Source organism: Etheostoma spectabile, chromosome 15, assembly GCF_008692095.1.
Source record: "Etheostoma spectabile isolate EspeVRDwgs_2016 chromosome 15, UIUC_Espe_1.0, whole genome shotgun sequence".
NCBI lineage: Eukaryota > Metazoa > Chordata > Actinopteri > Perciformes > Percidae > Etheostoma > Etheostoma spectabile.
Genome location: NC_045747.1, coordinates 10,320,246 through 10,333,406, shown reverse-complemented (window position 1 = coordinate 10,333,406; position 13,161 = coordinate 10,320,246). Strand labels below are relative to the sequence as shown.

Below are 13,161 nucleotides of genomic sequence, written 5' to 3'. Positions count from 1 at the left end.
GCCACCCTCCAACCAATCCCAACAGAACACTAGGATAATACCATTGGGTGTTGCTTTCAATACACTGCTAAATTAAAAAAACAAAACTTCCAATCAATCTAACATGTAAGCATTATCCATTAACTACTATTCAATTAGTGTTTGCACGATGTAAGCAGCATTATTATTGTTAACATAAAAGCAAGTGCTGACCCAGTCAGTGTTTGCTGCATCAATAAAGAATTTCCTGACACTTACAGAATTTAAAAAGAACGTCTTTGGATCCCGTCTGTGATGGACGTAATTGCTGTTGTGCAGTTCAACAGAAGATCATTGGAAATTTTCTCAAACTCTACAATGTCTTTTCTTAGCTCCCAATGTTGAGAAGTTTGCACTTAATACAACTCGGAAAGGACAAACACATTCACATGGTATTCTTGGATTGTATGTTCTCCCTGGCTTCTACTGAAAGCACATGCTGTGCCTACTGCAGTATTAGTAAGGCTTTAGGTATGCAACAAGGGCAAAGTTCTTCTTGGCATCTACTCAAAGTGAATCTGAAATGAACATGTGACAGTGTGTGATTTTCTGAATGGATGTGTGTCTTTTAACTGTAATGCTGTAAGAAGTTAGCGGTGATACCTTTACTAATACAGATAGTTCTGCAGTGATTATTATACTTGTTGTACTCTACACACTCTGCTGTGTGGTCCCCTCAATAAGTCATGAAAATGCCACTATTGCAGGGAACTGTTGTTGATCTATAAATCTAAAGTTTAACAAAGTTTGCCACGATGCCTTATGAGGAAATGTGAGAAGTCCTAACACTGACTCTGAGTTCATGTTTTAGCATGAACTTTAAATTAAATTGGCATTCTTCTGGCAAATTGTAATATGATTTGTGTGGAATGTAACCTCTTACAAGTGGCCCTTCTCTTTTCCAATACTCCAAGTCTGACATTCTCATTCAGGAGAAATAGTCTTAAAATGTGAACAATTCATGAGGAGCTATGACCAGCTTTGGTACTAAACAAACTCATTTGTGATGATGACAAAAATAAACAACTGTAAAGTTTGATCCAGACTGGCTCTGGACAAAATAGCCTCACATTCTCCACGTGTCTGACTTCTCGGTAAACCTAAAAGTTTAAAAAAACATGCTAAGTTTATCACACACTATATATGCAGTGATACAGTTTTATTAATTGTTCAATATATAATGAATAACTTCTATAATCAGTTGCTGAGAGCTTTTCTATGCTCTCTTACCTTTAATTCCACATTTAGATACAAATCACAGAAAACTAACTGCCCCTGTTATGTAGTAGCGATTGCTAATATTGAACCTACATGTTCATTTTCTAATTCTGATATTTCCGGCATGCTCATGAAGGCAGCATTATGTATTTTTTGACAAGCTGATCTAAATACGATGATAGCATACAAAGTATGTTTGAGATGTGGATTAAGACCCCAACCACAGACAATTATTTGTATGGAGCAACACTAGCCATTCTAAGGGATTTTTCTCAGGCATATTTTTTGCCAAGAGTTTTAAAATCGACTGACCTACACAGTGCAGTGGATGCAGAGCAATATATTTGCAATAACATGCATAGCCACAGATTCCCCCGAAGCAAACCTAAGTGGCATTTATTTTAATTGAATTAAATTGCAGTACGTTTTTTGCGCACGTTTGCATATTTGTAAAGTTTATTTGTTGAAGTGTGAAATGGTCAAAAAATAGAAAAGTCTTTACCTAGCTTTTACCCTGGCTTGCTGTGGTATTTCACTAAACATTACACAAGTAATGATACTAGCTTTATCCTTGTAGCTACACATAATTGTATCAAAACATGATAAGGCACATTTAGCAGTTTAATCTTTTAGACATTATGTCCAAGCCTACTTTAGCCTGTTAGCATTGTCAACACAGGGTTTCCCCCAGGAAACAACTTAGCCGAGGTGGTGAGGCACCCACATCCTGACGTGTCTCTTCCTGGTCTGTCCTTGTTCCAGTTGAGTCAACCAGACAGGATATTTCACAGCAACCTGACTATTTTCTCTTGGCACAGTAATTAGTTTATGCGTAAGGTCTCAGCTGTCATCCAGCTGATTGAGACCTATCATAAACTCTCACTGCTCCTTATTAGGAAAGAACAGACTAACTCTACGGTTGTCATAAGTCCATCCGCACATTATCCTCTTTCTTTACATTCCTCTGTGATTGCATCATTAGGCTTGGCTGCCTTTGCAGCCTGTCACCACATGACTTGCCCCTACAGTACTCACAAATACAGCAATTGGTGGCTACAGTCCTCTTCTGATCCTGGGCATTTTCAGGCCAACAGCTGGTTGCCATGTAGAAAGGGGGGATGCGGAGGAAGGAGCTTGGGGAAGGCGTAAAGGAACTGATGATGATGGCATCCTGGCTTCTGATTGCGTGTGATTCCCCCTGGTTCTAATCAGCTGGTGTAACTTCAAAATTACTGTCATTACTGCATTTGTGTGACAGAACAGAATGAGCAGAGAGCGATATCCCAATAGTTGAATCGACAGTCTATTTAAGCGCTGACCTTGTTTGCTACTTCCATGCCAAGAAAGCAGAACTATACACTTTAATCCTGCATTTCTTTTATCTGCAACCTTTTATGCTCCTGAGTTCTCCATATACTGTATTTCCTGTCCCATCATACAGCACAAATTGGTGTCAAACTGAGTTAATTCATTTTGTTGGAGATATTTCTCTGCCCTCTTTTTAATTGTCTGCATTCATTTTTGCACCGTGTGCTGATAATTCTTTCATTCAGTCCTCGTGTAGGCAGTCGCAAAATGGACAGCTCTTCTGTGTCGGAAAAGATTACACTTCAGCCGTGATATATTTCTCATTTTATTATATATTTAATTGAAAGATGATACAGAGGAGTGTTTCAACAGGAGGGGATGCACAGCACATGATTGCCTCTACACTTTTGGTCGAAATTCTTGAAAATTCAATCCATACAATTTTCTATTCAATCACTTTTTATTTGATCTCTCTCTCTCTCTCTCTCTCTCTCGTCTCCTCCTCTTCCACCCTCTCTCCCCTCTCTCTCTCTCTCTCTCTCTCTCTCTCTCTCTCTCTCTCTCTCTCTCTCTCTCTCATGTTGCACAACTTCAAGCGCCTACTGGCCCCATTTTCCAATTAGCTGCTACATTTAGGGTAACAATGTAGTACAAGAGAACTGGGATGACAAATTTAGCAACAGTGGGAAGAGATGAAGAAAGAAACCACCTCATTTTTTTCTTTCACTTCCCTTAACTGCATGTCGTTGCACTGTATGTCTCTTATATAAAAGTAATATCCGTGGCTAATCATCTAATCTAACTGTGTGTGTGTGTGTGTGTGTGTGTGTGTGTGTGTGTGTGTGTGTGTGTGAGAATGGCGGCAGGCCTGTGTCGGCTACCTTTGGCCTCCTCAGTGGGAGAGTGTGCTGTAATGATGCTGCACAGGGATTTGCTTTGTTATGTAATCCTCCCACCAGTTTGAAACACCACCACTCTTTATTATCAAGACTTGTATTAATGTAGGTGTGTGCACGAGTATGGTGATGCATTGGTGTGTGTGTGATGTGCACACATTCATGTAACCGCATGCACTATAGATCAGAATGAGGCAGTTCAAAGAAACATTTAGGTATAAACATTTTCTTAGCAAGGTCCTGAGGGATGTTTATCTTTTATCTTCCCAGAGGCAGAGAGAGTGTTTATAGATGGGGCTCTCCCCAATTATGCTCCTATTCTTCTAGTATATTGGACTAACAGAGCCAGATGGTAAATAAAGAGAGCTGATTTAAACACACTGCTATGAGAGTAGTGTATAATGTTCATTCCGCCGTCTCTTCATGGTAGCTCTGGAATAAGTAAATAGTAAAACCATACCTGATATGGTCTTATCTGTAAAAAGCACTCAGCAAGTTTTTTTTTTTTCCTTTTAGGAAGATTAGTTGTGTTTTCAAAAGAAGTCTCTTTTCAGATTGTAAAAAGCTGGTGCACAGACTTTGCCGTGAGTCTACATTTTTATTGAGGGGCTCGACCCAGCTAAAAGACAGAAACTTAACAGCGAGGACGGTGACCTGAATTCAGCCTCTGTTTGCTTACTCTTGTTTCTCGTTTACATTTTTTGCAACAGAATTTAAGGCGGTGGTAAAATATTTTCAATACAATTTTCACAGGTTAGTGTGCTTCCGAAATGCAGCAAACAATGGAAACAATTAGAGCTGCAACAATAGTTGATCTAGATAAAAGTAATCTGCAACACTTTTGATCGTGTTAGCAGTTTTTCAAGCAAAAATGCTAAACATTTGCTGGTGTCAGCTTCACAAATGTAAATATTTTATGTTTTTTTGTGGTGTAAATAATATTAAACCAAATATCTAAGACTTTATAGACAAAACAATTAATCAATTTAATCAAAAAAATAATTGGGATATGAATACAAAAAGAATTGTTATTGCTGCCCTAGAAACAATCTGTACATTTATCATCCTTGTTTTAACAGACCTTATGAGCAGCACAAGTGAAGACATTTAATTAAATCTTACTTAATCGATCAGGCTACATCTTTTACAGCTGGATTTGGTGAGGACTATCCCTGTTTTTTGTAATCCAGTCCAATTTTGCTGCACTGGCTTTAGATGCAAGCGCAGTCACAGAGATGCGTAGTAAAATAGTTACTGTTGGTAATGAAAGTATCTGTGGTTGTCTGACTCACAGGCATTACTGTAGGTGGGTTGTGCTGCACTCAAGCCACTTGAACTTTGACTCCTGAAAGGACACACACACACACACACACACACACACACACACACACACACACACACCACATTTACATACATATACCGTCCTATCCAAATTTTGGCTCTCATTAAAAACAAAAGACAGACATAAAGTTGGAGGCAAAAATGCTGAGGCCTGACTGAAGATAAGAGGAAAATGATTTTCAGGATGAGCTGCCGGGGTTGTTTCAGGTTGACACTTGTGTCACCTTGCCATATTATTCTGCCACATTGTGGATCCAGGCGAGAAGTAGATTATTAAGTGTTCTCCTGCAGTATTGATGGCTTGTGTAGGGACTGCTGCTGCAGCAGTGTTGTGGTTGTCTCTCTGTCCCCTGGCTGTTCCTGACTAGCTGACTGGGGACCGGCTAATTGGAGGAAGCCCTGGAGGAGAGGCAGAGGAAACAATTATGGTGGGAGATGTCAGGCATCATGCATTCTCTGCATTCACACCGACTCTACCCGCAGTGTAGTATGATACTGTATCTGTACAGTAACGCAGCACATTGCTGCTGCCATGACAACAAAATCTGCTCCGTTAGATTGTTTCTCGTTATAAGATATGCGCATTATATAAAGATATATGTTATAGCAGGAAGTCTAGCTGCTGAAGAATTATGGCCAGCAGCATCATAAATAATGATCTGGAGAATCTACGATGCTCTGGTCTCTAGCAGCATAATGAGCCTTTGTGTCCATCATCTTATGATCTAAGGGGACTACATGCATCCCTTTAATTATAAATTAATCACTATTATTAATTTGTATTACATGCATCCCTTTCAATGCAAATTTCACAGTCACTTCTTAGTCCCTGAGGATCTCTCATACTCCTCTGTCACCATCAACCCCAGCCTCTCCTGCCTCGGCCTGCCTGGACTATTTCTCACCATAAGAGGCCAGGATGTGGGTGGAGGAAGCCTTCATCCATACCTGCCCTCATTACCATTCAAGACAACCACTTTATGTGTCAAAAGATTCTGTCGATGGCTGGTTTGCTCTGTGCGAGATATTGTTCAGCTGAAGGAAGTTTGTGCATTTCAAAGAGAGAGAGAGAGAGAGAGAGAGAGAGAGAGGCAGAAAGTGCAAGAGAATGAATGAATAAAGCAAGCCCGGTGTAGGTCTTCCCTCCCTGCCCTTGACGCTGCTTTCCTGATAAGTGAAACCTCCACCTCCCATTTATCTCTTGTTTTCTCTTTCAGACCATCATGGAGCAGTTCAACCCCTGCTTACGGAACTTTGTTGCCATGGGGAAGAACTATGAGAAGACCCTTGCCAGTAAGTCCTTTTTTTTCTAGTTTTTTTTCTCCATTCTCCTTGTTTGCTCCAGGTTTAGGCACACTGCCAAGCCAGCACTCACTTCTTTCTCTCACTCTCTCCATGTATATATCTTCCTTTCTTATTTTTGTCTTGCTAAAATAGACAATATTTCAATATGTAACACGAGCAGGCCTTATCATGCATTGCACAGCCTCTGACACGGCTTGTATAATAGATTGGACTTTTATCCAGACAAATCTAATCTGATTCAGAAGTGGGGATAGCTCTCTGTTAGCAGTCAAATTCACAAATGAAAACGTATGTGTTTATCCCAAAGTCTTTGCTCCTTTCCCCAGACACACACAATAAGTACTTCAGGCCTAAGTGTAGGTAGGAGACAGACTTGTAGGGACTCGCTGAGACATTAAAGACACACTTTGCAGGATTGGCTTGACCCAAGGGACTAATAGGCTCTGATTTGCGGGGGCAGGGGATGGAAGAAAACACTTCCGCCTATATGGTGCTATCACTGACATTTTTCAACACCAGAAAAGCCAAAAGGGCTCCATGGGTAGGCCTGCTAGAAGTGGATGTGGACACGTTCCAGGTTATCCAACACAGCAGTGAGTCGTTAAATCTCACAGTGTTTGGTAAGTGTAAAAGCAACAGATGCGTACAAATGAGTGACTCCAACTGCCTACCAAACACAGCCTGGAACTCATTATAGACGTGCCCCTGCCCTCAGCATGAGGACGATGTAGGTACAGGAAATGGTTGTCCTTATTAAAGGATGTGTCGTTTTTCCACCTCTTCTCTAGAGTGAAGTATAAGTGATGTATCTGTAGCTTTGAGATGAGCCCCTCCCCTACTAAGTGTTTGTCTGCCTTGCAATCAGAGATCCTGTAATCCCCTCCGTCTGTCTCTGTGAGCCCCTCACCACACATTTCATTAGACACAAGTAAAGTATCCGTATAGATCCAGCTTATCTACTCAGCCACCCTTCTGCTACATACACTCTCTCTCTCTCTCTCTCTCTCTCTCTCTCTCTCTCTCTCTCTCTCTCTCTCTCTCTCTCTCTCTCTCTCTCTCTCTCTCTCTCTCTCTCTCTCTCTCTCTCTCTCTCTCATGCAGCAGAAACGGTGAAGAAGAAAGAGTCTGTTGCTTGGAGATCACTTTGAAAATCTGCCGTAGCCCCCACCATCTTGCTCGCACAACTCCCCACTACATTTGCAAACTTGCATGTGCAGACACACACTCACATTCACGCACACTTTCCACATCAAGGCAAGCAGGGGGTCTGTTTGGCATAATGAAGAGAAGTCCGCTGTGATGCTCTGGTAGCTCAGTTCTCAGGTGTTTTCCCCAGCAAGAGAAGGGAAGGAGGAAACGCACACCGTTTTCTGCCGTTGACTCAGCTTTAATTGGGATTAGCATATGTCCCTCAGCCTTAGAGCAGAGCTGCGAGGCTTCCAGCCTGGAAGACTTCCTCTATTGCAGGGCTGCATCTGTCTGCTTGACTTAGGCAGCCCCGGCAAGGCTATTGTTGTAAATGTGTCTCTCACCTGGCAGCTGTCTGCAGGCACAGGGCCCATCTGTCACCTGGACCGCTGCTGAACTCACCTCTAAAAGCAGCAGCCATTATTCACTGGAGATGGGCCGATTGGCAGGCTGTATGGCAGTCAAGCAGAAATCTGGAAGCAGACTCTGCCCTATGTGACCTTTTTTTGGCCAGCACAGTAGCAGTTGGAATGGTAGGGACTAAGGTGGATATTGATCTGAGCAACCAGGAGTACTATTGATCTTTATTTAGTCAGATTATGGATTAGGATTAACCTCACTGATTGTTTTTGTGTATCCTGAAGATCTAGAACAGAGGTCAAGCATTTTGTTTGTACATGAGTAGGTGTGTGTTCACCAATCTTCACATCTGTGCATACATGTGACAGTTTGTTTTAGTGACCCTAAGTGTGACAACTGATTATTGAAGAAATAACCTTTTGTCAATGCTGGAAAGAGAGACTCCCTCCCCCTTCCAGTCGGCAGAACAAGTCTGAAAATGTCCCTCTGAGTGAAAGAAGTTCTGTGAGGAAGTATGGTAGTTTTCCAACAAGAGCCTTATAGATAAAGATATACCAGTGAGTATTGCAGAGAAAATACAATTGTGTACCATAGACATGATCGGTTATGAATCTCAAGACTGAGTTGTTGTGGAAGTTTTCTGTACGGCGAGAGAGGAAAAGTTTTGAAGTGAGGTTTTGTTGAAACAAAATAAAGACCGCTTGAGCAAGTGAACCAAGGTTGATTTTCGGGGTATTTTTATTACACTCTGCAGAGTATAAGGTAAACAGTTGCACAAAGTTTACAGCAGCAACAATGCTGAGTGTCTGACAAAGATAAGTAGCAAAACCCTGGTCTTATATTCTCTTTTCTCCATGAAGAGGAGACCTTGTGTTGGAAAACATGCCTAATCTTAGCAAAACAATTAATCTTAACACACAGACAAGTTGGACCCACTTTTACGTCTTTTACTTCTGTCCGTCAGGCCTTAACGTTTTCTATTGTTCATTTATCTTTGCTGCCAAAGACAACCTGGTGCCGTTTGGTAACGTAAGATGTCCTGACTTTGTACCCTTATCAATAAACATAGCATAAAATGTGTCTTTCAGACTTTATGGCATCAACCTTCAACTGGTAAATTTAGGGAAAAACAGCTGTGATCTCTTCTTCAGGGAGGACACTTACAGAAAGAATTAATTGAAGTCATATAACTGAAAAGCATAGTAATGTAATAATATGAATAATATTACAGGAGGATATATGAAATGCTTCAATATAATTTTCCCATTAGAGATTTTGAAGAGGATGGATGTCTATAAACCACATCTCCATAGTCCAAGACTAACATGAAAACTGCTTAAACAACCCTTTTCCTACAAAACATGGCAAAGATGCTTTTATTTCTGTAGAAATAGACAACTTTTTGCATGAGTCGGTGCACAAGTTTATACATCCATCCATTCAGTCAGTCCTCTAATCAACAGTCTCTGATGTCACTGTGTCGCCCTGCAGTCTGGTGAAATATTGATTGACAAACATAAAATGAAAGACGGAAAAGGCCTGTGGTGGTTAACCACATGACAATGCTACTGTATTTGCTTGGTGGAACAACAATATTCTCACAGCTTTTGGCTGGCAAATATTGAATTTTTGTGGTCTGTTTGGTTTTCAATTAAAAAGGCCAGGAATGAAAAAGGCCCTAACACCAGACATCATTATGTGAAACACACATAGGGAAGCTGATAGGACTTACTGCTTTGTTGTACTTATCACAGACGTAGTAATAGATAAACTGCTGCAGCAAAATTAATTTGGGCTTGATGGAATAGACTTGGTGCCAAAAAAATAATTCTAAATATTAAACTTGCTCACATACGCTTGGTAGGGATCATTAACCAACTTTCCTTCTCATAACAGTAAGCCCTAAACAAAACATAACCGTAAGCCTTGAACATAACAGAAAACACATTTGTTTGTGCTTGTGTGGTTTCCGCATCAAGCACAGATTATCAATCAGAAAATAATTTCCTCTATGCAATCAAGCATGCAGAATACCAACAAGATGATGTTGAGTAATTACATAGCAACATCAGTGTTGCTCATTTTCTGGGATTCACTGCTTCAAAAGCATCTGAGGAAAACCAGAGGTAGAATGAACATGTGCAAATGTCACTGGCCAGACGGCTGACAACTTTGTTTACACAAATCTAAGATGAATTACAGTTACAATGACAGTATTTTCTAAATCTGAAGAGACACACTGCACTGTAACGTAATAACTAACTGGTTTTTTTTTTGTTAATTTTCTTTGCTTCCAGATGTGACATTTGCTGCCAAAGGCTACTTTGATGCTCTGGTCAGAATGGGGGAACTGGCCAGTGAGAGTCAAGGATCCAAAGATTTGGGTAAGTGACTGACATACACCTGTTGACCTGTTACCTGCTGCCACTTTCTCTCGGTTTCTTTTTGTTGGCCGCAGTGGCCTACAAGAGCAGCGTCATTTCTTCTTACGCCTACATACACACATACTGTACGTCATTTAACATCAGCTGTGTAAAACCAAGTGGCTGGGGAAGCTAATTTCATTCAAAGAGACATGTGGGTTTATACAGGTGTTATTTATTTCTACTGTTTGTTTCCTGGAGGAGATAATTTTGTCAATATATAGGCCTCCTTTTGTCAGAGGAATGGCCTTGAAAAGTAGAAATATCAGTCCTTCAGTCATTCAGCACAGCGATCTGGTAGCTGAACATCATTTATTTACAACGGTATAGACGAGCTGTTTTTGGAAAAGCATTTTTATATAACTGGTCTGGAGTTTGTATTGATTCTGTGTGGAAAACTGGATCGGTATACCATATGTTGGAAGTGTTGCACCTTATGTAATGTGTGTCATTTAGGTGTGTTTGTGTGTTCTGGTTACAAACAGAAGTCGATTGGCAACCAACACCTGGTCCTCTCATCGTGAGTTGTTTCCTAGGTGATCTGTGTCTCTGAGTCCGTATTTGCTGTCACTAGCCCGTGGGAAATCAGATCCTGTTTGAAGAGATTCCCTTTGCACTTATTGTGCTTTTGACTGCTTGATCTGTGTTGATTTGGCTGTTGATTTGTCGGGGCCTTTGTTGAAGTGTTGCTGAGATTTAGTTTGGGTTTTCTACAGCCCAGCCAACAGGGACTGACATGAAAGTGCTCTCAGGATGTTTTATTCAGTAAGCGGCCCTCTCTCTCCCTCTATCTCTATATCTCTGTGAGGTTTTTCCCATTGATACAACAGTATCTCTGTGTTGAACCGAGCCCTTCTCACAGTAGCAGGCTCTTCCAAGCCAGATATCCTCAGTCACGAAAAGAAAGCAACATGTACATGATCTGACTGACGGCTGATCTAATCTCTCCTCGCACCGCACAACACTGTGGCTGTAACAGCAATGAGTTATTTTAAAGAATACCTATTGTCTGAAACTTTGACATGTGTGTTTATATTCCTGTGTGTACTAGTCAACTCCCCCTCATAGTTACACATGTTGTACCATGACAATTTTGGTGTACCTGTGTGTGGAAACTTATGAATTTACTCACCTCTTTTGTCAAGTATGTATGAGGGAACTGAAAACTGATTCCATTCTCAAAAGCCGTGCCTGGAGGAAGATCTGCTACAGAAAGGTTGTTCTGTAGCTATTAGCCCTTGTTGTACATTGCCAGTCTCTGGCAAAATGCGCCAGCTACACCCCTACACCCCCCTGCATGCCACTGTGCTTCCCAAGGGAACGATTGGTGATGTTTTATTTTCCAGCCACCTGCTTTCACCTTTTTGGAGTCCCACCCTGAGGTCAGCGTTAGTGACCTGACCTCCTGTCAAACGTGTGCAGGGATGAGTCCCAAAGCAGGGTTTCCTGCTAAAGGACAGAAATATCCATAGATTGGTGGAAAATAGTACTGAAGGTTAGCCAAACAAACCACAGCTTGTATGCTAAGCTTGAAAACACATATAATATAGATGTGAGGTTAGATATTGCTTGATGATATCAATCTCAATTTAATTCAGGAATAAGCTTTTAAGTCTCCCTTTTTATAATTAATCTTGTGCTTATCTTTCTTATAAGATGTTGCCATGCAAAAGGTTTTAATTATTTCTCTTTAAAGGTCCCATATTGTAAACAAAATAGATTTCCATCTCTTTTTTGAGGATGAAGCAGGTTGAGGTGCTATATAAGTACTGTAAAAGTATCACAAACTCTCATTCCACAGAGAAATGCACACAGCCCGTTTTGAGAAACTGCCTTTAAACAAGCCATTAGGACTTCCAAAGGGTTGTGATGTCACAGCTATGCTATATATAAGTAAAAGTGCCTGCACTGACGGTGCAGATGCTCCGAGAACGCAGATGCAGAAGACTCGAAAAACTGACGAATCAGGGCCGACTGGGAAGGGGGTCTTAAAGAGACTAAAATAAAACTAAATGAGACTTAATTCAAACAGAGGGTAAATACAGGTCTATTCAGTATGAGAACAGACAGTATGAAAAAAAATGTGTTAAGACCATGTTTTTTCAGATTGTAAAGCATGTAAACATGTTATAATACAAATTTAACCAGATATATTTAATGAGCATTATATGGGGCTTAATTTTTCACACAGTAGTGCTGTGTCTCAATAGCTAATTTCCCCTGCTTGTAATGTGTATTGATGGACAGTTTAAAAAAAATAACACAAAAGATAACAATAACACAAAGGGGATATCACGGCTTGGAGAGACGTATATTTTTGGTCTAAGACATGATGGTTGTTGCACGCTTGCTGACCCATTTTTTTTCAGGCTCCCTGGTCCAGATTTAAAATTTTCTGCCGCCAGTAATCTCTGGCTTCAAAGTGTCATGTTGGCTATCTGAGTGACCTCATTAACACTAGATCCATGATTTCCCACACTCAGTGCAGTTGGCATTATGTTAACGTTATTTGGTTGAATAGTTATTGAGTTGGTTGGTTGATTATTCAAAAAAGATCTGCCTGTATTTGTGCATGCACACACGTTCATATATGCTTGTATGAGTTTGTGCATTTGTTGCACTCTTTTAAAGCCTGTTAATTCCATAGAGCCTCAGTAAGAGACGGGCTGCAAATGGTCCCACCTACACACCTAAGAATCGACAGCTGCTCTTATCTCTTTCTTCCTCCCTCCCTTCCTTCCTGTCTTACGCACGCTCGCACGCACGCACGCACGCATGCTTAAAGTAGGGAATGAAATTACCTTGTGGAATAATGTCCACTATTGCTGTTTTTATTATCGATAAATCAACATGCACTGTGGGGGGTGTTCATGCCTATAATACTTACATGGTTGTGTGCATTTTCTCTACATAAATCTCCTGTCATTTCTATGTGTTTATACAGTATGAGTGCTCTTTTAATCCACTTGTGTATATCTCTGCCTAAAGAAACAGAGTCTCTCTCGCCAGCCCCACTACTCCCACACACTCCATCCCACATATCCTCCCCTGGTTGGGCTAATCATCGCCTGTCACTTTGCCACCCACACACACACACACACACA

General features: G+C 40.8%; 1 protein-coding gene across 4 annotated transcripts in view; it reads left to right on the top strand.

Annotated features, from left to right (window-relative positions):
* The window catches only part of baiap2a (BAR/IMD domain containing adaptor protein 2a), a 54,505-nt gene that overhangs the window by 10,779 nt on the left and 30,565 nt on the right, over nucleotides 1-13,161 (top strand). For all 4 annotated transcript variants that reach the window (XM_032536529.1, XM_032536531.1, XM_032536528.1 and 1 more), the window contains exons 2-3: nucleotides 5,999-6,074; nucleotides 9,932-10,018. In XM_032536529.1, coding sequence (XP_032392420.1) covers nucleotides 5,999-6,074; nucleotides 9,932-10,018 — 163 coding nt within the window. The remainder of the gene's footprint in view (nucleotides 1-5,998; nucleotides 6,075-9,931; nucleotides 10,019-13,161) is intronic.